General features: G+C 46.6%; 1 protein-coding gene across 1 annotated transcript in view; it reads left to right on the top strand.

Moving 5' to 3' along the window:
• The window catches only part of xgb (x globin), a 71549-nt gene extending 58743 nt beyond the window's left edge, over nucleotides 1-12806 (top strand). The window contains exons 4-5 of the mRNA XM_041179224.1: nucleotides 1604-1684; nucleotides 12033-12806. Coding sequence (XP_041035158.1) covers nucleotides 1604-1684; nucleotides 12033-12167 — 216 coding nt within the window. The 3' untranslated portion in view covers nucleotides 12168-12806. The remainder of the gene's footprint in view (nucleotides 1-1603; nucleotides 1685-12032) is intronic.
• The last annotated feature ends 11572 nt before the right edge of the window (nucleotides 12807-24378 follow it).

Below are 24378 nucleotides of genomic sequence, written 5' to 3'. Positions count from 1 at the left end.
CCTTAGCTTCTGGACAATCAATGCCTTGATTTTAATACTCTCATCCTTGTTTTCAAATCCCTCCATGGCCTCGCCCCTCCCTATCTCTGTCACCTCCTCCGACCTCACAACCCTCCGAGATACCTGTGTTCCTCGGATTCTGGTTTCTTGTGCATCCCCAACTTTAACTATTCCGCGATAAAAGCAAAATACTGCGGATGCTGGAAATCTGAAAGAAAAGCAGAAAGGGTTGGGAAAACATGTTGGAGCACTTCCCTCCACTGATGATGCCAGACCTGCTGAGCTTTTCCAGCATTTTCTGTGTTTGTTTTTTACTTATTCCACTATTGGTGACTGTGCCTTCAGTTACCCAGGCTCTAAACTCTGGAATTTCCTCCCTTCGTCTCTCCGCCCCTCTAACTCGCTTTCCTCCTTTAAGATGCCCCTTTCAGCCAAGCTTTTGGTCATCTACCCTTATATCTCCTTACCTGGCTTGGTGTCATTTGTTGCTTTATAACAAGCTTGTGAAGTGCCTCGGGTTGTTTTATCATTGCAAAGGTGCTATATAAAGACAAATTGTTGGCGTGAAGTGGGTATTTATTTGACCTGAGTCTACCAATTGATGATCCAATGCTCAGCGTGCCAACCGCCACCCGAGGGTGAAAAGACTCAAAGAAATGATGAGCTGGAAGTTGGGCCATGCAGTGCTCACTTCGGCAGGCATTGTACAGCCCATCAGAGTGGCACGTGCATGCAAACTGTAAGCGTGCTGAGCAGCATGTCAGATAAAGACATACAAGCAACGACCTTTATCCACACCTTATTAAAATAGCTGGGATGGCGAGGGGCTGCGGGGGCTGGGCTGTGGGGATGGCTCCATTGGCATCATGAGGGTGGCAAGGCTGCACCTGCCCATGTTCCTAGTTTGTGCCAAGAATGAGGAGTGTTGGCCTGGCTGAATATTGCCAGACTCGCCCCACCTCTTCATGCACATGGGGGACTACGTTTAGAGAGGCTAAGGCAGCTGGAAATAGGGGCTGGGGGTAGGAAATCTGGAGAAGCAGCAGCACTTAAAGGGCTGCCACTTGTACTTAAATAGAAGTTGCGTACTTGCAGTGTCAAAGTGGGTCAAGAAAACCATGTGGGACAATGCGTTGGATAAATGTGTTGATACTCGCAGACCTAATTACATAATTATTATATGAAAATGGCACTTGCAGCTACCAAGAGTGCAGCCTCCTCTTGCTTAACAAAAATGCCAGTCACTTTATTTGAATTTTACAAGGTTCACATCCCCACATTGAGGATCCACATCAATTGTGGAACTACATTAAGTGAGATTAATGATGCTTTGGCTCCAATATGAACCAAGCAATGTTGGATTTTCCTCAGCTCATGTTACAAGCCAATGTTCCACAGCGCTTTCACTACAGTTACTTGTTTTCACGTGTCTTGGTGTTGTTTTGGAGTTTTTTAAAGTTAAAACCTGCAACATTTTTATTTGGAAGCTGGTGGTCATCTATTGCTAGATTTTTAGCTTGGCCTGCATGTATCAAGAAATCTTTAGGCAACAGTTAAGAATTGAAGCCCTGTAATAATGGCAATACTGTATGCTCCTCTGCAGTATGTTGGAGTGCAGTTCATTGCTGTGGTGAAACCGATCTTAAAAGAAAAATGGACACCAGATGTGGAAGAAGCTTGGAAGGTAGGGTGCTCAGCACCAAGCACAGTCCCATTCAATTCAGAATAAACCATACAACAATAGGAGGCCATTCTGCCCCTAACGTCTGTGTTGACACGTGGCTGGAGAAACACCTCAGGTGCTTTAAAATAAATGCAAGGGGAAGGAACACTGAGCAAAGGAAGGGATGTGGATTTGGGTGGGGGGTTGGTGGGTGGGTGTTGGGGGTTGAATCAAAACTTGGTCAGAGAGATGAGTTTTTGAATGGTGGAATGAAAATCTAACACAACAAAGGCCATTCAGCCCATCATGTCTTTGCCAGCTCTTTGAAAGAGCCACCAGTTGGTCCCACTCCCCTGTTTTTGCCTCATAGACCTGCAATTCTTCTTTTCAAATATTCATCCAATTCCATTTTGAAAGTTACTATTGAATCCGTTTTCAGTGACAATGTTAGAAATGCAGGCCCCTTTAAGAGTTAACCAGGACCAGGTTCAGAGTGAGTTGAGAGCAGGTGATGTTCATTGAAGCCTGTACTTAAGAGTTGGGTCCTCACCACCCCCTCTCCCCCCTCAGGATGTTTCAATGTGCATTACAGCCAATAAAGTACTTTCTGAAGTGCAGTCGCACTTATACCGTAGGAAACAGCAGCCAATTTATGCACAGCAAGCTCCCACAAACAGCAATGTCATAATGACCAGATCATTAGTGACATTGGTTAAGGGATAAATGGGTTCTGCACTCAAGTGTCTGGAGTGCGACTGTGAACCCACAGCCTGCTGACTCAGATGAGCACACTTCTCACTGAGTTTGCAATGCCTGTAATACCCCGTGTAGAAATCCATCCTGCCACCAATCGCACCCCAAAAATTAAAAGCAAGTTCCTGGGCCCTAAATTCCATTACACTGACTTGTGGATGTGACCCTTATCATCCAAAACTTTACTGACATCCTGGTTTTGACAGAAATACAGTCAACACATTGTTAATTTGATCCCAAGTCAATTGGCTAAGTATGAAGCCAAACACTAATATTTACATAATGCTGCATTATATGTGCCTGTTTCCTAGTTACTTCCCTCATGTCCCAGCTGTCTCTCTTTATACTCTTTTGAGTATAGCAATTAAACAAATTAACAAATGAATTAAAGTGATAGCTCCTTAAAGGGGCACTGTAACAAAAGACAAAAATCTTAAAGGAAACTTATCAAATCAAAACAAAATGTCATTTTCGGGGAGTCTTCCTTTATAGTCTTTTGAATAATCAGTAAAATAAAGTGGACTAATTAATCAAATGAATAATTTAGCAAGTTAAAGTAATAGTCCCTTAAAGAGGCACAGTCTTTCTTTATAAGGGCTCTAGGTACTTAAACAATGCTAATCACCTGTTTATCTTAACAATATAATTAACATATCGTTAACAAACATTGCACCCTTAGTGTCAGCACTTTGTATCATTTGCCATGTCAAGACGACACTAATGTGCTTCTTATCACCAAATTGATTCTCCACTCTCACCATCCCCCACCCCTACCCCACCCCACAACTCCTCTGAAATCTTCTCCTCTGCCAGTCACTTTTACTTTTCCCTCCTTTGGCCATCCATTTACCTTTTCTGCAGCTGTGGAACTGCACCCCTCCTCCTCAATCGTTTGGAGCATCCATTTGCCCGAAGGTTAGTGGAAATCTGCAACTCTTGCCCCCAAAAAGCTGTTGAAGTTGGGGATTCTATTGAAAGTTTTAAAACTGAGATTGATAGATTTTTGTTAGGTATGGGTATGAAAGGAACCAAGGTGGGTAAATGGAGTTGCGATACAGATCAGCCATGATCTAATCAAATGGTGGAACAGGCTCGAGGCAGGGAATGACCTCCTTCTGTTCCTATGTCTTACTCTTTCGAATGAGCATACCTTCGGTCCCGTAAGACTGAGGTGTGCTCTCTGGCATGGCTGCTTCTGGATCCATCACCAGATCTGGCTGGACCTCATCAAGTGGTTTCAAATCCACTCACTAACCCAAGATCATTACACAAAGCAAAGATAACCCTTTCTCCTACTCTCCACTACCAACCATCCCTGTCAGCTCCTGCCGTCTCCACACTTGCCTCCAGCAACAAGGATAAAGAGCTCACAGACTGCTTTTTCACTGAGATGAGACAATTGGCTAGCTTTGGTTTGGGCAAGTCTAATGTTGGATGTGATTGGACAGCAATGACTAAACAATCCTGAGTATGCTAAGAATTACACCAACAACCAATTTAACGTTATCGGTCTGGCTCACAAAATGGCTCACTTATACTTACCAGAAGCTACATATATTCATACACAGGGACCTGTCCTCTGTAGGCAAAAGGAACATGTCCAGGCATTGTGCTTTTTTTGAATTAAACAAATGTTTGGGGGACAATAGTTCCCATAGTGCATTTTCCATGGCAATGTCTCAACCAATCAAGGTCAACTGCCAACCAATTGGCACTCTTTACTCATGCAGTATAAATTGTTGCTTCCTTTGAAATTTGGTACTCTTGCATCTGTCCTGATGAGTGCAAAATGAAAAGGTTTGACAGCATGCCTCTTTTTTCAAGAATATTTAAATAATGAAGTTGGAAGCTGCCCAAACACATTTAACTCAGCTTCCTTTTGGAGTCATCAGTTTTGTATCTAAGTGGCCCTTATCCCATGACGTTCTTCGACAAGAAGCAAAATTAGTTTCCATGGAAACTATTTCATGGAATAGTGACTAAACTTAATCTCCTGCTAATCCGTTTCATGCCAGAGGACACGTTCTTGGTGCGAGTGAATGATATTGTTCAATTTTACTTTCATCTGACAGCTCAGAATATCAATGTAGTTATGACAAAATCTCACGTTTTTAATTCCACGCTATGAAATAAGTACTTTTTTACAAAGAAACATGCCAATGGTTTCAAATTGAAGCTTCACAACCGCTTCCAAACTCATTAATTCACAGAACGTCAGAATACCTGATTGGAAAACATAGCCCAAAACAGTTAGACTCCCCTCAACCACCTCACCCCCTCCCCCACCCCTAGTATTGGTGTGGGAGACTCATAGGAAAATAGGATTTCAGCAGGCGTAGGCCATTCAGCCCTTTGAGCCTGCTCTGCCATTCAACAGGATCATGGCTAAACAGATTGTGGTCTCTATTCCACTTATCTGTCTGCCTCTCATAATCCTTGACTCCCTTGTCTATCAAAAATCTGTCTAACTCAGCCTTGAATATATTCGATGACCCAGCCTCCAATGCTCTCTGGGGAAGTGAAGTCCACAGACTAACAATTGCCTGAGAGAAAAAATTTCCTCTCAGCTCCATCTTGAAAGGGAAACCTCTTAGTTTTAAATAGTGTTCCCTAGTCCTAGCCTCCCCAACAAGAGGAAACATCCTCCCAGTATCCACCCTATCAAGTTCCCTCAGGATCTTATATGTTTCAATACATTTGTGGTCATTTTTCTAAATTCCAATGGGTATAGGCCCAACCTGTTCAACCTTTCTTCATAAGGTAGTCATAGAGTGTTAGAGTCATAGAGGGCGAGAGCACAGAAAAAGGCCCTTCGGCCCATCGAGCCTGTGCCGGTCCAGCAAGTACCTAACCATTCTAATCCCATTTTCCAGCACTAGGCCCATAGCCTTGTATACCATGGCATCGCAAGTGCACATCCAAATACTTCTTAAATGTTATGAGGGTTTGTGCCTCTACCACCCTTACAGGCAGAGAGTTCCAGATTCCCACCACCCTCTGGGTGAAAAAATTTGTCCTCACATCCCCTCTAAACCTCCTGCCCCTCACCTTAAATCTATGCCCCCTGATTATTGATCCCTGCACCAAGGGAAAAGTTCCTTCCTGTCTACCCTACCTATGCCCCTCATAATGTTATACACCTCAATCATGTCCCCCCTCAATCTCCTCTGCTGCAGGGAAAATAACCCCAGTCTATCCAATCTCTCCTCATAACTAAAACTCTCCAGCCCAGGCAACATCCTGGTAAACCTCTTCTGCACTCTCTCTAGTGCAATCACATCCTTCCTATAATGTGGATTCCAGAACTGCACGCAATACTCTAGCCATGGCCTAACCAGCATTTTATACAGTTCCAGCATAACCTCCCTGCTCTTATATTCCATGCCTTGGCTAATAAAGGCAAGTATCCCATATGCCTTCTTAACCACCTTATCTACCTGTCCCGTTACCTTAAGGGACCGGTGGACATGCACACCAAGGTCCCTCTGATCTTTGGTACTTCCTAGGGTCTGACCATTCATCGCCTGTCATTCATCGTGTATTCCCGTGCCTTGTTTGTTCTGCCCAAGTGCATCACCTCACACTTATCCGGATTAAATTCCATTTGCCACTGATCAGCCCACCTGACTGGCCTGTCCGTATCCTCCTGTAATCTAAGACTATCTTCCTCACTATTTACCACCCCACCAATTTTCGTGTCATCCGCGAACTTACTGATCAACCCTCCTACATTCAAGTCTAAATCATTTAAAAATATCACAAACAGCAAGGGATCCAACACCAATCCCTGTGAAACACCACTGGACACAGGCATCCAGTCACAAAAACACACCTTGACCATCACCCTCTGCTTCCTGCCACTCAGCCAATTCTGGATCCAATTTGCCAAATTGTTTTGGATCTTACCTTTGTTATCAGTCTCCCAGGCGGGACTTAATCAAAAGCCTTGCTGAAGTCCAAGTAGACTACATCAAATGCATTGCCCTCATCTACACACCTGGTCACCTCTTCAGCAACAGTAACCCAAAGACTTAACCAGACACCAGGCAAAGTATGTTCACCTTATGAGTTCAAAATGAGGCTCCTTTTATTTTGGTTCCTGTGGAGACAGTTGTAGGCTGACAGCTACTTTGATCTTACATTGCCTCTACCCCACACACATAAAACTGCTACCCTTATACCTAGCACAGCTCATTGAATGTAAATTCTCATTGTATCACCAACCTCTTTGAACTCCACTTTTTCTAACAATAAAACCCCTTTCATAGTACCACTTGTATTAGTAATATAAATATTGCTTAGTCTCTGCTAGTTAGGTGCCAGATTTCACTCGCCTTCTTGGATGGTCTATTCAAAAAATGCAAATGCTCTCTACCTCTCATACATCTCAAAACTAGTTCACATCAAAGCACCCAGACTAGCTGGCTTTAATCCAATTAAGACACACCCACAGACTAAACCTCTATTTTAAAAGAAAAATATTTCCCGACAATATTATATACATTAATAGCTTCATAGACTGTGCAACAAAGTTTAGAGCCATTCACTTGTTACACACTGGCGTACCCTGCACAAAACAAAGATGAAGCATACTCAGGCCATTACAGCAAAAACAAAATTTATCTAATTTTTCACACTCATAACAAATTAACAATACCATTTCTAGAGTTCATTTGCACACCAGTGAACATATAAACAAAATATTACAGAACAGAAAATCACCTGTGACCAATCCCTCTTGTGCTCATGATGCCTTAAATTTACATTTAGGAGCGCCACGTCTTAGTGCTACCCCCCCCCCCCCCCTCACTGGGAGCAGCATCAGAGGCAGCCCACTGCTGTATTGTTGGCCTTAATGACCTTGGCAGTCGTCCTCTGGCCAGTGGAGCCTGTTCTGGCCCTGCCTGGGAGAGAGCTGCCGGTGCCAGCCGCTGGCATCTGCCCAGTCATCGCAGCCTCATCAGATGCATAGTCACTGGCAGAGGTGCCATCATCCAGAGTGCCATGAGAGGAGCCCACAGAGATGACACGCAGCTCATGCACCAACGTGAGGTCACTCTGGACCTCCCTGCTCGCCATTGATGGGTGGGCACCTAGCTGGGATACTGGGTGCCTCATCCATCTCCCACACTGGCCCTGACTATCTGAGGTCATTGCATGTATGAGGGTTTGCAGGTCCGAGTGCAACCCCAAGAACCCCTAATTCTGACCCTGGAGCTGCTTCCCCATGAGAGTCGCCACTCTCTCAATGGAAGAGGCAGTATGTTCAGCCATGAGGGTCAACGCAGTCCTCATACTCCGCATGGACTCCTTCACAATAGAGACCATAGCACGCATTCCCTCATGGATCTCTGCCAGATCCTCCCACACATCCAACTGGACATCTAGCATCTGCCACCTAATGGATGACACCAAAGGCTCATTATCTGCCTTTGACTCAGCACCGTCCTGCTCTCCAGCAGTCCTCTGACTGATGGTGCCCTGGGTACTCTCTGCTTTTGCCTGCACCTCCAACAAGTGTGAAGTGCCCTCACTGCTATGCACCAACATTCTAACCTATGATCTAATGCCCACTGAGGTGCTGGTATCTGCGCTGGTGCCTGGTTCAGGGCGCAGGTATGAGACATGCACCATGTGAAGCCCGGCTCTCCTCTGGCATCAGTGGTGACACTTTGGGGTTCTGCATACAAGTGTGTACTGGTGAATCCAAGGGAGAACAACATGTCATCAGTTAAAGTCATCACACTGTCACTGTGTGTGCCAGGCACCCTGGTGAGACAATGGAGATCTGCATCATGGTGTCCTTGTCTTTCAATGATCAATGGGGACTCCAGGTTTGAGGCTCCCATCAATGATGAGACTACACTGGAATGTTTGCACAATCTGACACTCTCACCTCTGTGCACTGCACTCTGACTTCCGCCTCTCCATGACTGGCTGACTGAGGTGGGTGCCACCTCTCCAGTTCCAAGGTGTCCTGCTCGAATCTGGATAGGATTAGGAGGTTTGGGGAGGGCCTCTGCCTGTCTGTGACCTCTCAATGTTGTTGTGGCTCCTCTTCTCCTGAAAGGACAGAGGAGCATTGATGAGTCCACTCTCTACCTGCAGCCTGGCCAACCCCAGCTGAGGAACACCTCGCAGGGCACATCCGAGTCGTGGCCCTCGAGAATGGCACTCAGGCCAAGCAGTCAGGGTTCACCCCCTTGGCCAGCTCCAGTGTCATTGACAGTTGGCACTCAGACTCTAACACCCCTGAGCTCCACAGGGGGACAGCCAGCCATCCACACTGATCCACCCCAACACGGTACTCACCCATTTACAATCCATATCGATGACTTGAATGAAGGGACCGAGTGCAGCAGCTCGTTGAACCTTTTGCGACACTGCACCCATGTGCACCGCACCAGGTCGTGGCTGCTGACCAGCTCTGCCACCTCCTCCCAAACTCAGGTGCAGTGGCCTCCTCCCCCCATCTCTGGAGATGAGGGTGTCCCTCCTGGCAGCCGCCTCCTCCAAGAGCACCACGAGGCTCTCGTCTGAATACCCGGGGGGTGGGGGGGTTGCGGGGGGAGGGCCCAAGTGCCCACTCGACCTGCCCTCCCGCCTGGCGTCTCCAGCCGCTGTTGAGGCCGTAGCTTCACTCTCCAGAGGGCAGAATATATGATTCTTCCCTGGCAGCCTTCAAGGCGTTGCCTGTGCCTCTTTTAAACTGCCCGCCGAGTGGCCATTGGACCCAGCTTCCGACAGGGCCCCCTCCCCCGCCCGCCTGCCCCGCCCCCACCCCCTCCCCCTCCCCCTGCCCCGCCCCCTCCCCCGCCCGGCCCCCTCCCCTGCCCCACCCCCTCCCCCACCTGGCCCTTCAGGACCATTGGGAAGACGCATTTCACACTGGGCGGGTCTTAATTGGCCAGCCAGTGTGAAATTGCAGTCGTGGGCCAATCACGGTCTGGGGCTTGTTTCCCGACCAGTCCTGGGCCCACCAATCGCACACACCTGCCAGGGATAAAATTGCAGCCCAGATGTGGGCTCACCAGAGCCCTTCACAGCTGCAGTAAAATTTCCCCACTTTTATGTTCCATTCCCCTTACAATAAAGGCCAACATTCCATTTGCCTTCCTATTCACTTGCTGCACCTGCATACTAACTTTCTGTGATTCATGTACCGGGACACCCAGATCCCTCTGTACCTCCGAGTTCTGTAATCTCTTTCCATTTAGATAAAATGTTGCGTTTTTATTCTTCCTGCAAAAGTGGACAAGTTCACATTTTCCCACCTTATACTCCATCGGCCAAATCTTTTGCCATCCACTTAACCCGTCCATATCCCTTTGTAGATACTTTCCTACCGATCTTGGTGTCATTGGCAAATTTAACTACCGTACATTCAGCCCCTTCATTCAAATCATTGATATAGATTGGAAATAGTTGAGGGCCCAGCACTGATCCTTTTGCAATCAACAGTCACAGCTTGCCAACCCCGAAAGACCCATTTATCCCTATTCTGCTTCCTGTTAGCTAACCAACTCCTTATCCATGCTAATATGTTACCTCCTACACCATGAGCTCTTATCTTGTTTAGTAACCTTTGAAATGGCACTTTGTCAAATGCCTTTTGGAAATCCAAGTACACAACATCTATAGATTCCCCTTTTTCCATCTTGCTTGTTCATTCCTCAAAGAACTCTAATAAAGAACTCCTCCTGTCAGTACTGGGATGTTAGACTCCTCCTGTCAGTACTTTTTCTTGATATTAGTTGAGGGGGTAACATTGGCCAGAACCTCCACTTCTCTTTGTCAAATGGTGGTGGTGGGGTCTTTTACTCCCAGTTGAGGGACCTCAGTTTAATGTCTCTGCTGAAAGACAGCACCATTGACAGTGCAGCACTCGGAGTGTCAGCCTGGAATTTATGCTTAAGCACCTGAATTGACAGTGGGACACAAAACTTCTGGCTCAGAAGTAAGATGCTCCCCAGCAAGAGACCTGGGAAATGTTCAAATGTTTAAAAAAGACTTTATTTGTTGCTGTCAGGAATATGGAGTCTTTCCGGCTCTGTTACCAGGCAGACTTCCCAATTCTTGGCTGTCAAGAATTAAAACAAAACCAATTCAGCTCTTGACCAACCACGACCCATGAACCCTACAGATTTCACAAGAAATGATGAAGTACTTCAGCTCAGAGACAGATGCTGTCCTTATCCAAAGCTGTTTATCTTCAGCACCTCCCTCAGCCTCGTTAGGCAACTCCTCTCGTTTCTGAAATGATCTTTGCCTGACAGGATCCAGGTGATGACCAATTCCCTGAGCAAAAACATCGTCAGCATCACATCAGCAAAACCTGAACCTGCTTTTCATAAAATGTGCTAAGAAAATTTCCCTCCCACACCCCCAACCTACCCATCCCCCCAATGGTCCCACCCCCCACCAGCCGTCCCACACCCCCAACCTTCCCATCCCCCCAATGCTCCCATTCCCCCAAATGTTCCCATCTCCCAACTCTCCCATTCCCCCAATGCACCCATCCCCAACCCTCCCACCCTCCCAATGCTCCCATCTCCCCAATGCTCCCATTCCCCCCAATGTTCCCATCTCCCAACCCTCCCATCTCCCCAACGCTCCCATTCCCCCCAATGTTCCCATCTCCCAACTCTTCCATCCCCCAATGCACCCATCCCCAACCTTCCCACCCTCCCAACTCTCCCATCCCCCCAATGCTCCCATCTCCCCAGTGCTCCCATTCCCCCAATTCTCCCATCACTCCTCCCTCCCCCACCCCACCAAACTGGTAGAGACAAAATATTTAGAACAGATATGAGAAAGGTCTTCAATGGTATTTTGATAGCAGTGAGGGGGTGGGTGGGGCCTATGATCACTCAAGAAATATTTGGATATTATGATGGGGATGAATGGTGAGGATAGGCTGAATGGCATTTCAGATCCACATCCACACCTCGTCACACAAGAGAAGAATTCCTCAAGTTCTTCCTCATGAACTTTCAATGAATATCCATCTCCTGCCAAGATGCTTCACACACTCTTTCAGAAGAAATGAGGAGAAAGAGAAGGCAGAGGGAGGAAAGAGGGGAGCTGGAGGATGGGAAAGGGGGGAGGGGTGTGAGGGGGAGGGTGGATGGGATGAACGGGAGGAGGGGAGGGTTGAGAGTGAGGGGGCGAGGGTGCAGGTGGGACAGGAGGGGGAGGGGAGGAAGAGGAAGGGGTTAGGGAGGGGAAAGGTTGGTGAGGGATGGAGGGGGTAAAGGGGAGGGTGGTAGCAAGGGGGGGAAAGGGGTAGTGGGTGGGGGAGGGGAGGAGGAAGAGGAGAAGGAGGGAAGGGAAAGTGTGGGGAGGGGTATGGAGGAGAAGGAGCGCAGAGAAGTAGGAATAGGGGTGAGGGAAGGAGGGATGAGGGAGGGAAGGGATAAGGAGGAGAAGGGAAGGAGAGAAGGAGGGGAGGGGAAAGAGGGAGAAGGAAAGGGAAGGGTAAGAGGAAGGGTGAGTGAGAGGAGGTAAAGAGTTGAGGGAAGGGGAAGTTGTGAGGGAGGTGTGAGGGGTTGAGGGGAGGAGGGAAGGGGTAGAGAAGCTGACTCTGATCACTGACTAACTGTAACTTTGTCTCCAGTGTTTGTTCGATTATCTAACAAGGATGATGAAGAGGGGTTACCAAGATGCTGAACAGAGAAACGGTGTCAATCAAGCCAGCTACACAAAGCGGCGAGTTCCGTCTGTCTCCAACTCCAGCCAGAACATCATCTAAAGCTCATTGTACCTGGGCCTCAGGAGGAGATGGAAGAGAGCCAACCAATGCAGATGCGCTTGTGTGGATCAATTTCTGTGTTGATGGTGGCAGAGGGGTAGTTAAAATTTGTCTTTGTGCGAATTTAAGTGAGGCTTAAATGGTTTGTCCCCCTTTTTTTTTGGTTTGCTTTGAAAAGCTGTACCAGCCATTTCCCCAACATCAGCACCCTCCACGGCACCAATAAGAACCTGGCTGCCCAGTGTCGGACCTCTGGACAGAGGATGAGCAGATTTGGTCCTCAGCCTTGGTGGCATTCACTACATCACCAAAACAGATTGACCAGCCGCGCCTCTTACCGCTGCTGTGGGATATTGGTGTGCATCAGTTGCCTGCAGGCAACAGTGATTCATTGGCACTTTTGAGGGCAGGAAAGGTGTGCCTATGCAGTCTGGATGAAGTCCAGATCCTCGATCTACAAGAATGAAATGCTCCACATTCCAAATGCCCATTTCTTTATATTTAAGGGGAGATTGTGGTTGGCAATGTGACTGGACTAGGAATCCAGGGGCCCAGCTTAGTGGTCTGGGGACACAGGTTCAAATCCCACCATGGCAGCTGATGGAATTTAAATTCAATTAATAAAATCTGGAATTGAAAGCGAGTCTCAGTAATGGTGACCATGAAACTAGCATTGATAATTGTTAAAAACCCATCTGGTTCACTGATGTCCTTTAGGGAAGGAAATTTACCATCCTTACCCAGTCTGGCCTACACGTGACTCCAGACCCACAGCAATGTGGTTGACTCTTAACTGCCCTCTGAAATGGCCGAGCATGACACTCAGTTCAAGGGCAATTAGGGATGGGCAACAAATGCTGGCCTTGCCAGTGATGCCCACATCCCTCCTCCTACCATGTCCTAAGAAGGCATTGGGGACCATGGACTAGTCCATGATTATGCTTGGCAAAGTGGTTTGCCATTGCCTTATGCAGTATGACTGACCAGGAAGCTCCTGCTCTTACCACCGGCCTATTGGAAGGATTTCCAAGCTGATAATCAACCTGTTTGGCCAGGTTATAAACACACCTTCTGCAGCCATCAAGTGCTGAAGTGGGACTTGAACCCAGAGCTTCTGGCCCAGAGGTAGGGACCCGACTGACTGCACCACGAGACCCGCCTGCCCACAGCCCATGGAAGAATACATTATAAAAATATATTGAACCTCTGCTGCTGAGACAAATGAGAACGATTTAGGCCGAGGGTCTGCTGTGTGGAAGGACAAACTTCTCTCTCTTCAACCATTTCGATTCTTGTAATTATGCTTTTCTCATTCTCTTTTATTTTGCATGGAGTGACACTGATATGAACAAATAAAACGATTGCTTCACCGCAAAGCATCAAAGCGTCAGTGTTTCTTAATGGTTTAAAAGGCTGGGAGGGAAATACGCTGTGGTCAAGGCCCAAATGGTTTAAGGTAAATGGCTACAATGTTCATCAGACAAACAGAATTCAGAATTGCTATTGAGAGAAGGGAGGAACCCAATGTGCTGATTGGGTAAGATGAAGTTGGGTGGGAGGAGCATGGACCAGTTGGGCTGAATGGCCTGTTTCTGTCAAATCTATGAAGAGCATCGTGTAGTGGATGCACTGGTCGCAGTTCCACTGGGGAAAGTATTGAGATCAGATTTAAATACCCACAAGGTTGTGTGTCTTGATGTAGCTGAGCAGACAAATCCTCACGCATCATTGTCACCAACACAGATCACATGTACATAGGGGTCTCTCCATGATATCAGTCAAAAATCCTGCAAAATCACAACGTCAGCAGGAAGGAAATGAACACCAGACAGGAATTCATTTGTTAAGCTGCCCTCCATAAAGGACTTGATGTAGTAGAGTGAGAGATTCCACTGGGGGGGGGTCAAGGGGGCCAGGTATTTCTGCTGCACTGTTTTCTCAAGAGATGTGGGGTGATATTTAAAGGACACCATGGAGGTCCGGTTCACCGGCTGGAGAGCCAGTCAGAGCTCCGCATCACCTCTTTCCGAGAAGGCCACTCAGGCACTTACCCGGACAAAGGCAGGCCTTTCCCAGCAACCCTCTCCCTGCACCCCCATCGAGAGCTGCCGGCCAATCAGAAGGGCAGCACCGCTGGGGATGTTGGTCGCCGCTGGGTCCCCAGGCCACAGGTGAGCGGTGGCTGGGAAAGGGTGACAGAACGGGTGTCCCGGGCGAGGTGGGGTGAGTGGGGGGGGGGGGTGGTGGGGGGAATGGGGGTGGGGGGTGTCGGCAGCCTGCACAGGGTGTTGGCTGTCGGAGGGCACCCCCACCCTTCCACCCACCACCCAACCAACCCTTTCTCCAGGCCGGGGCCGGGACCCTTGCCTCAGGCGCTGGGGGGTCTCAGAGCAGGATCTTACATCCCACGGGCAGGCAGATGCCCGACCCGATCGGGAGTGAAGTGGTGCGCGATGGTTTGGGGCACTCGCGCGATATTTCAGTCGACGGGCGCACGCGAGGGTTAACAGTGCGTCCGCCGACAATTAAGAGACCGATTAAGACCTTTAAGCTAGCAATGAATCTGTATTTTTCACTGCCTGTCCTACCTTATGGTTAGGCCAGGCGACATTTGCATTTTTTAGGAAACCTCATCCACGGGCGGGATAAGGTTTCCAACAGTAACTTAAAAAAAATAAAAACTCACAAACATCATTGTGAATATATCCCTGTTCATGTGACTGAGTCACATGTGGGGACAAGTCTCCCTTATTCTTAAAATCTTTATTTTTCATTGTAAAATCCGTCAGCTCCCTGAGTCAGCTCTGTACCTTCAGGGGGTTTTCAGTGCGCGCTCCCCACCCCCCTGCGCATGCGCAGACTTCAGTGCTCGAACTCCCCCCCCCACCCCGGCAGCGCTGAGGTTCTCAGTGCGCGTTCCACGCTGACCGGCCACAAATTGGCCAGTGTGAAATCGGGGTCTGGGCTCAGCTGTGGGCAGTGGTCTGCTTTGCAGTGGTTACCCAATGAAGGGAGAATCCTGCCCTTCATTTCAACAAGAGACCCACTAAGTGGGCAATAATTGCCTATGTCAGGGCCTAAATTGGCAAAGGGACAGGATGGCTGCCACAGAGTTTATGGGGTGACAGGAATGTGGCAGAGTCCTCACCTAGCATCCTCCCTCCCTCCCGAACTTGCCACAGGGGGAGGGCATTAAATATTGCCCATGGTCTGTCAATGCAGACGTTTATAAGGTTCCTGTTTAGGGCACCCCTGGTATTGTTTGTACTGACCACCTTGATGTCATTTTACCCTGAGACAGCTCCCCATAGACGATCTGCTTGTGGTCGTCCGGGGTCATGACCTGCCCATCCAAACTGTTCCGTGACAGGGCAACCAGGAAACCAAATTCTCCACGTGATAATCATGTCAAAGATCACAATCTCCCACCTGTGCGCGGGCAAGTGTAATTCCCAAAATTTGTGCCAAAGGAATACGATGAGTTCAGCACAGCTCACAACTTGGAATTAAGTCAAACTTACAAAAGAATCTTTGGATAATCTCAAGGAGCCCCTGAATCGACCTTCATATTTTGAGGTGTGAAGAACTAACCGAGCAACGACTAAGACCCCAGATAGGGAGAAATGCCCTTGTGCTATTCTGCTTTCTGAAGGCTAGATCAAGACCAGGTTCTTCCTGTTCAGCCCTGGTCTGTGTTACTTCAAAAAATAAAGTTGGATGCATCCTAATCTTTCCCTCTGCAGAGATCCTGTACTAAATAACTGGGATGTAATTCCAATCAAGTCTCCACGTGGATTCAAGGATTAACCTGTCTGTAGTTGGACATTAGACTGGGACTTTGTTATGTTCCTTCTCTGTTGGGTCGCTTTGTTCAGTGAACATGGTTGCACGCCTATCTAACAGTGAGTGAATTGGTAAACAAGATTCTGCAGATGCAGAGACTAATGTAAGATGAAGCACCTGGTGTTTATTAACACAAGTAGCAGAGCACTAACACAACCAGACCGTATTGTAAACTACTGATTAACATTGTAGCCTGAGCTTTTGCTTGGCCTAAATAGCCAAGTGGTTATGGTACTGGGTTTGTAACCCCAAGATCAAGAGTTCAAATCTCACACTGGCAAACTATGAAACAATGTAATTTCATCTGAAAAACAGATAGAAATGTGTTTGTACTCAAAAGAGTTACACAACATCTGTTACATCATCAAAATATCAATCAAGAGTTCAAATCTCACAATGGCAAAGTATGAGATAATGTAACTTCATCTGAAACAGATGGAAATGGGTTTATACTCAAAAGAGTTACACAGCAATTGGGTGGTCAATCTGCTCACATTCTCTTAAAGGTGTATTGCACCTCAGATTACCACATCCCTCCCCCTTTACTCAATAGTTCAATTTACAATCCTTACAATACATCAACTGTTTACATAAATAAACTATTTACAAATTCAGTCTCTCTGGAGGCTTCTTCAAACGTGTTGAACGTCGTAGTTCTACGACTTTGGATGGTTTATCCGAGGCCTCCCTCTCAGGAGTTATCTGTCCACTAGGTTCTCCTGTAAGTTTGTTTCTTTGACTCTCTTAAGCTCCACGGATCCTGCACACGCTCCCAAACCAAGTGGAGTTCCTTCCACATGTGGTGTAGACTCCAATGGGGATGCTTGGCGCATCCTTTCTTGTAGATCTGTTTCCCTTTTCCTGAAGTGATCCACGTGCCTCCTAATTATCCGACCTTTGACCGATATGTGATTGGAAAGAGGTCCTGTCACAGCACCAACTTCACCTGATAGCCATTTGGGCCCATCTCCAAAGTTCTTTGCAAAAACCGTGTCCCCAACAGTGAAGTTTCTTTCATGACTGTAGTAATCGTGTCCATTTTTCTGGGCCTCCTGACTGCTCTCTAACCTCCCCCGCTAAATTCAGCCTAAGAAGAGTCAAACGTGTCCTGAGACGTCTCTTCATCAATAACTCTGTGGGGGCAATACCAGTGGTCGTGTGTGGCGCAGTCCTATAGCCGAGTAGGAAAGGTGATGATGTAGTTGCAATACAGCCTCCATCCAGTTTTTTTGTTCCATACTTGAAGGTCTGGACTGCCCTCTAGGCCAAACATTGGAGGCAGGGTGGTATGGTGAGGGTGGTATGGTGAGGGTGGTATGGTGAGGGTGGTATGGTGAGGTCTTAACAAGTGTTATGCCACTGAGACTTGTAAATCTTTGGAATTCCCCACTAGTGAATGCCGTTCCATTATCAGACACTATTATCTCTGGTAACCCATATATCACAAAACTCTGACGTGATCGGTCTATGGTGGCAACAGATGTGGGTGATCTCACCTCGTATACACCCATCCACTTCGAGCGAGCATCTGTGACCAAGAGAAACGTTGTGCCCAAGAAAGACCCCATGTAATCAACGCAGAGGGTTACCCTTGGCTTTCCCAGCCATTCTCACTCACCAGTAGATAGGCGTGTTCTGGTCACTTTGACAAACGGACCACAGGAGTCTCAGGTACAGGTCACGATCGTTTATTCGAGCAATTGCAAGAAGAATACCATCTCAACACAGCTTGAGACGGCACTCTGCTGAACCACTAGTGTTCATCATATTTATACATTATTGGTCACGTACAAGAACAGTTTCCAGATTCCAGTCTCATCAACATATAAGTTTACATTAAACAGATATCTCGTAACAGGTACATGTATCGTATGTCTCTATTTTTCACCCAGGCAGAGATCCTCCCTCCTATCTAAGCTGGGACCATCTGTTCTTCCCCTATCTGTTGAAGAGCACACTTAATCTTAGTTGTTATTGCCAATGCTCTGACACCAGTCCGGCTCCCAAGGCCTTTCTGTTGTCTGCAGGCCCTAAGGCTGTGCAAGGTTCATCTGGTAACTTAACAGCCCTGGTGGCCTGGAGATTTTAAGTAATTCATTCCTTTTCAATAAATTCTCCCTTACCATAAATTCTTACTTACCTTCTTCCCCCTAACAGCGTGCAACCACATTCACTGAGCAAAGCAATCCGACAGCAGGAACATAAGAACTGGCAACGAGGTATAACATGACCAGTCAGCCAAAGAAAGCCACAGAAACTCAACAGAAGTATATCAGCCGTATCTTGCAAGGTGATTGTAAGTACAGCCTTCATCATAGTCGTCGATGTTATCTCCCTCCAGTATGCCACAGTTTGGCCATATTGAACTGTTTGATCAGACCACTAATGACTGGTCACATTATATGGAACACCTTGGGCCCACGACATATCGGGGGGAGGGGAAGAGGTGAGCGATCCTCTGATCAACATATGGCAGTAAAACATTGGGCCTAATTCGAAGTCTAATGGCACCCAACGCCCCAGATTCCAAGAGCTTTGATGAGTTGGTAAATCTTGTGAAAAGCCACTTTCAGCCAAAACCCTCGGTAACAACACAGCGTTTTAAATTTAATTCAAGTTGTCGTGCCCCTGGAGAGACAGTTACTTACTATGTAGCTGCCTTAAAGCAACTGACAGAGCACTGTGAGTTTGGGATGATGATTAAGACATGTTACCATTAGTGCAGACTAGAAGCTTACGGGCTGGAGGCTTTAGGTCTTTGAATCCCTCAACCATTTACCAACAAGCTTCTCTTCCTTTATACATATTTTCCACTTTGAATGCAAATTCTCATTATCACTGGTTTTTTAAAATTTAAAATCTTCTAACAATAAAACTCTTTCATAATACCCACTTTACTAGTAACATTTGCAAAGAAAATAAACACATTGTTCCTGAGCTTCACCTGGTTAGGTGTAATATTTCACCTGCTCTTTTGAATGGTCTATTTAAAAAGCAAATTTCTCCCTTTACACCTCACCTTCTATTTCCCTATGTTTATCTAATTACCATTTCAAACCTACATCTGGTCTATACATCAAAGCATCTAGACCAGCTGGCTTCAATCTAATAAAGATACAAACTTCACCACCCGACCTGCAATGCCTCAAGTAGAATTTTTATGTTAATGGAAAATTAAAAATGCTAAAAGAGACCACTGTAAGAATTTACTGAACAACATTTAAAATTTCCAGGCAGACATGGCTGCTGAACATAGTAAGAGTTGACGATTACCAGATGAACATTACACAGCCTTGAGAGTCAGACCGGAGACACAAGAAAGGACATAAATTAGATTACGTGTACTCCCCTCTCATACAGGAAAGGGGCAGATGGTTTTAGCTTAGATATGGGAAGATGAACAATGGATAAAGAGGGGGCTTTGGTGAAACACAAACAGTCTTGAGTTGTGAGAACCAAGGTCTTTGCGTAAGTGTTTTAATTTTAATTGGATAATATGATTATATATACACCCTTTAGAATAATTGGTTCGCAAAATCACATGTTTATGTACTCAGTAGGATAGTTTTAACATGGTACCTGTGTGTTGGTTACCGATTGGATGTATTCAAATATACTCAAATGTGTTATGGTAAGAAAAAATACCAAAGTAGTGAAATGTAATCAATCTGGGAGCTGGGTCATTCTTAGGAATGATTGCAGTTCCCTTCTGTATGTTTGAATAAAAGGAAGCCTGAGTCTCTGTGGTCACTGTGTGATCAGGGATTGTAACTTCTCCTCTTCAACTGGCTGATGTGGTAGTTGCTGTACTGGAGGGAGTAGCTTCTTCTGTTTACCACCATCTTCTCAAGGGGAACCAAGAGATTTTCAGAAAGTATTTGATAAGAACCATGGAATGAAACAGCACAGAAGGAGACTATTCAGCCCATCTTGCCTTTGGTGGAGCCACTCAATTTGCCTCACTCTCCTTCATTTTCCCTAGAGCCTGTAAATCTTTTCCCTTCAAGCTTTTATCCAATTCTCTTTTGAAAGTTAATATTAAACCTGTGTCCAATGTGCTTTCAGGCAGAGCATTACAGGTCCAATCTAACAGAGGGCATTGGTGAGACGTGACGGAAGCATTCTGAGAGAAGTCACCGCAGCCAGCGTGACTCAGGAGGCAATCGAGGAGAAGGACTTTTGCACTTAACAGGAGGAAGAGCATCCAACAGAGAGCGATGGTGAGAAGTGACTGACGCATTCTGGGACAAGTCACCGTGACTCAGGAGGGAATTGAGGAGGACCCACTGTCAAAGAACGGAATAACCCCAATTATTGCTGTAGTGTTTCCATCCCTCCCTCCTCCTCAAACTTAAAAAAAAGAGAGGAAGAGGCAGTGCATTCAGGAGTGCACCAGACCTGTGAGGGACACTCTTCTGAAAGTGGATTTTAAAGAAAAAGCAGCTAATTGGTGAGTAAATCCTGGGAGCAGACTCGGAGGGAGGAGCACCGGAGCGCTGAGTATAGATCTAGCTTACCTCGGGGATTCATGGCCTTGTCTCAGACTCGGAGAGAGGAGCACTGGAACAGTGACCTCGGGGCACAGAGTAACTGAAGCCAAAACTAAAAAAGTGACATCACAGGAAAGCGGTGACCTGATTGGTTGGTAGGAAATCTGCACCAAATTTGAAAAAAAAACACTGCAAAGCTAATTAATAAATTGATTATCTAAGACAAGATGGCTGGGTAGGTGATGTACTGTAGCCGTATGATGTGGGAGCTGGCAGATCCCATTGCGAGCCGCAGTGACCACATCTGCAGCAAGTGTTGGTTGCCGGAGGAACTCTGGATCAGAATTGATAAGCTGGAGTCCGAGCTCCAGTAGCTGCGGCACATCCGGGAGGAGGAGAGTTACCTGGACGCTTTGTATCAGGAGGCGGTCACACCCGGTAGATTAAGTACTTCAAGTCCAGTCAGTGTTCAGGGTCAGCAGGGTGTGACTGCAAGTGAAGTAGGTAGAGGTGTCCTGTGTTCAGGAACAGAGGAGCCTCAGCTCCTGACCTTGTCCAACAGGTATGAGGTACTTGCTCCCTGTGTGGATGAGGAACAGGGCTGTAGGGAGGATGAGCCAGCTGACCACAGCACCGTGGCACAGGAGGCCATTCAAGACGGGGGAGCAAAAAGACAAGGGGTAATTGTAGGGGATTCCATAATTAGGGGAAATGATAGCATCCTTTGTAAGCAGGATCGAGAGTCCCACATGGTATGTTGCCTGCCTGGTGCCAGGGTGAGGGACGTCTCTGACCGGCTTGAAAGGATATTGGAGAGGGAGGGGGAGGATCCAGCTGTTGTGGTCCACATCGGGACAAATAACACAGGTAAGGCTAGGAAAGAAGACCTGTTTGGGGATTATCAGGATAGGAACTAAATTGAAGAACAGGTCCTCAAGGGTTATAATCTCCAGATTACTACCCGAGCCACGTGCAAATTAGCATAGGGACGCGAGAATAAGGGAAGTAAATATGTGGCTAAAGGAGTGGTGCAGAAAAGAGGTGTTCCATTTCGTGGGGCACTGGCATCAGTATTGGAACAGGAGGGATCTGTACCGTTAGGACGGTCTCCACCTGAACTGATCTGGGACCAATGTTCTAGCAAAAAGGGTAAATAGGATGGTCAACAGACTTTAAACTAAAAAGTGGCGGGGGGAGGGAAGGATAAAACTCCAAGAAGTATGACTAACGGGAAACAAAGCAGCAGGTTAGTTTGTGGGGGGGGGGGGCGGTGGTGGATTCAATTTCATGGAAAATTATGAAAAAACTGAAAAGAAAGGAGAGCCCAGAACAGGCTATTAAAGTCCCCAGAACACAAAATAGAACAGAGTGTTTGGAAAGGGCTAGGAATCTAACTTCAAGCACATCAGATAAAGGGATGACAATGAGAAAGGGAACAGGAAATACAGGACTGAGGTGTTGTATCTGAATGCACGCAGTATACGAAATAAGGTAAATGAGCTTGTGGCGCAAATTGAAATCGGCAGGTATGATGTGGTGGGCATCACGGAGACATGGCTGCAAGGGGATCAGGACTGGGAGCTAAATATCCAAGGATATATATCCTATTGAAAAGATAGGCAGGTTGGCAGAGGGGGTGGGGTTGCTTTGTTAGTAAGAAATGAAATTAAATCGATAGCAAGAAATGACATAGGGTCAGATGATGTAGAATCTGTGTGGGTAGAGTTGAGGAACTGCAAAGGTAAAAAAACCATAATGGGAGTTATGTACAGGCCTCCGAACAGTAGTCAGGATGTGGGGCACAAGATACACCAGGAGATAGAAAAGGCGTGTAAGAAAGGCAAGGTTACAGTGATCATGGGGGATTTCAATGTGCAGGTAGACTGGGAAAATCAGGTTGGTAGTGGATCCCAAGAAAAGGAATTTGTGGAATGTCTATGAGATGGCTTTTTGGAGCAGCTTGTGGTGGAGCCACTAGGGAACAGGCAATTCTAGATTTAGTGATGTGTAATGAGGCAGATTTGATAAGGGAGCTTAAGGTGAAGGAACCCTTAGGAGGAAGTGACCATAATATGATAGAATTTACCCTGCAATTTGAGAGGAAAAAGCTGGAATCAGATGTAACGATATTACAGTTGAATAAAGGCAACTACAGAGGCATGAGGGAGGAGCTGGCCAGAATTGACTGGGAGATGAGCCTAGCAGGAAAGACAGTGGAACAGCAATGGCAGGAGTTTCTGGGAGTAATTTGGGAGACACAGCAAAAATTCATCCCTAGGAAGAAGAACCATACTAAAGGGAGGACGAGGCAACCATGGCTGACAAGGGGACTCAGGGACAGCATAAAAGCTAACGAGAAAGCACACAATGCGGCAAAGAGCAGTGGGAAACCAGGGGATTGGGAAGCCTACAAAGACCAACAGAGGACAACTAAAAAAGAAATAAGGAGGGAGAAGATTAAATATGAGGGTAAACTAGCCAGTAATATAAAAGAAGATTGCAAGAATTTTTTTTAGATATATAAAGGGTAAGAGAGAGGCAAAAGTGGACATTGGGCCGATGGAAAATGACATTGGAGAAGTAGTAGTGGAGAACAAAGAAATGGCGGAGGAACTGAATAGGTACTTCGCGTCAGTCTTCATGGTGGAAGAAACAAGTAACATCCCCAAAGTTCAAGAGAGTCGGGGGGCAGAGGTGAGTATGGTGGCCATTACCAAGGAGAAGGTGCTAGGAAAACTGAAAGGTCTGAAGGTGGATAAATCACCTTGACCAGATGGATTACACCCCAGAGTTCTGAAGGAGATACCTGAAGAGATAGTGGAGGCATTAGTGGTGATCTTTCAGGAATCACTGGAGTCAGGGAGGGTCCCAGAGGACTGGAAAATCGCTAATGTAACCGCCCTGTTTAAGAAGGGAGTGAGGCAAAAGACAGGAAATTACAGGCAGATTAGCCTGACCTCGGTCGTTGGTAAGATTTTAGAGTCCATTATTAAGGATAAGATTTCAGAATACTTGGAAGTGCATGATAAAATAGGGCAAAGTCATCATGGTTTCATCAAGGGGAGGTCATGCCTGACAAATCTATTAGAATTCTTTGAGGAGGTAACGTGTAGGTTAGACAAAGGAGAGCCAATGGATGTTATCTACTTGGACTTCCAGAAGGCCTTTGACAAGGTGCCGCACAGGAGGCTGCTCAGTAAGATAAGAGCCCATGGTGTTAGAGGCAAGGTACTAGCATGGATAGAAGATTGGCTGTCTGGCAGGAGGCAGAGAGTGGGGATAAGGGGATCCTTCTCAGGATGGCAGCCAGTGACTAGTGGAGTTCCGCAGGAGTCAGTGTTGGGACCACAACTTTTCATTTTATACATTAATGATCTAGATGAAGGAACTGAGGGCATCCTGGCTAAATTTACAAATGATACAAAGATAGGTGGAGGGACAGGTAGTATTGAGGAGGTGGGGAGGCTGCAAAAGGATTTGGACAGGTCAGGAGAATGGGCAAAGAAGTGGCAGATGGAATACAATGTGGGCAAGTGTGAGGTCATGCACTTTGGTTGGAAGATTAGAGGCATAGACTATTTTCTAAATGGGGAGAGAATTCAGAAATCTGGAGTGCAAAGGGACTTGGGAGTCCAAGTCCAGGATTCTCTTAATGTTAACTTGCAGGTTGAGTCAGTAGTTAGGAAGGCAAATGCACTGTTGGCATTTATTTTGAGAGGACTAGAATATAAAAGCAGGGCTGTGCTGCTGAGGCTTTATAAGGCTCTGGTCAGACCACATTTAGAATATTGTGAGCAATTTTGGGCCCCATATCTCAGGAAGGATGTTCTGGCCCTGGAGAGGGTCTAGAGGAGGTTCACGAGAATAATCCCAGGAAT

The sequence above is a fragment of the Carcharodon carcharias genome, chromosome 34, assembly GCF_017639515.1.
Source record: "Carcharodon carcharias isolate sCarCar2 chromosome 34, sCarCar2.pri, whole genome shotgun sequence".
NCBI classification, from domain to species: domain Eukaryota; kingdom Metazoa; phylum Chordata; class Chondrichthyes; order Lamniformes; family Lamnidae; genus Carcharodon; species Carcharodon carcharias.
This window is presented reverse-complemented; position numbering and strand designations above follow the sequence as displayed.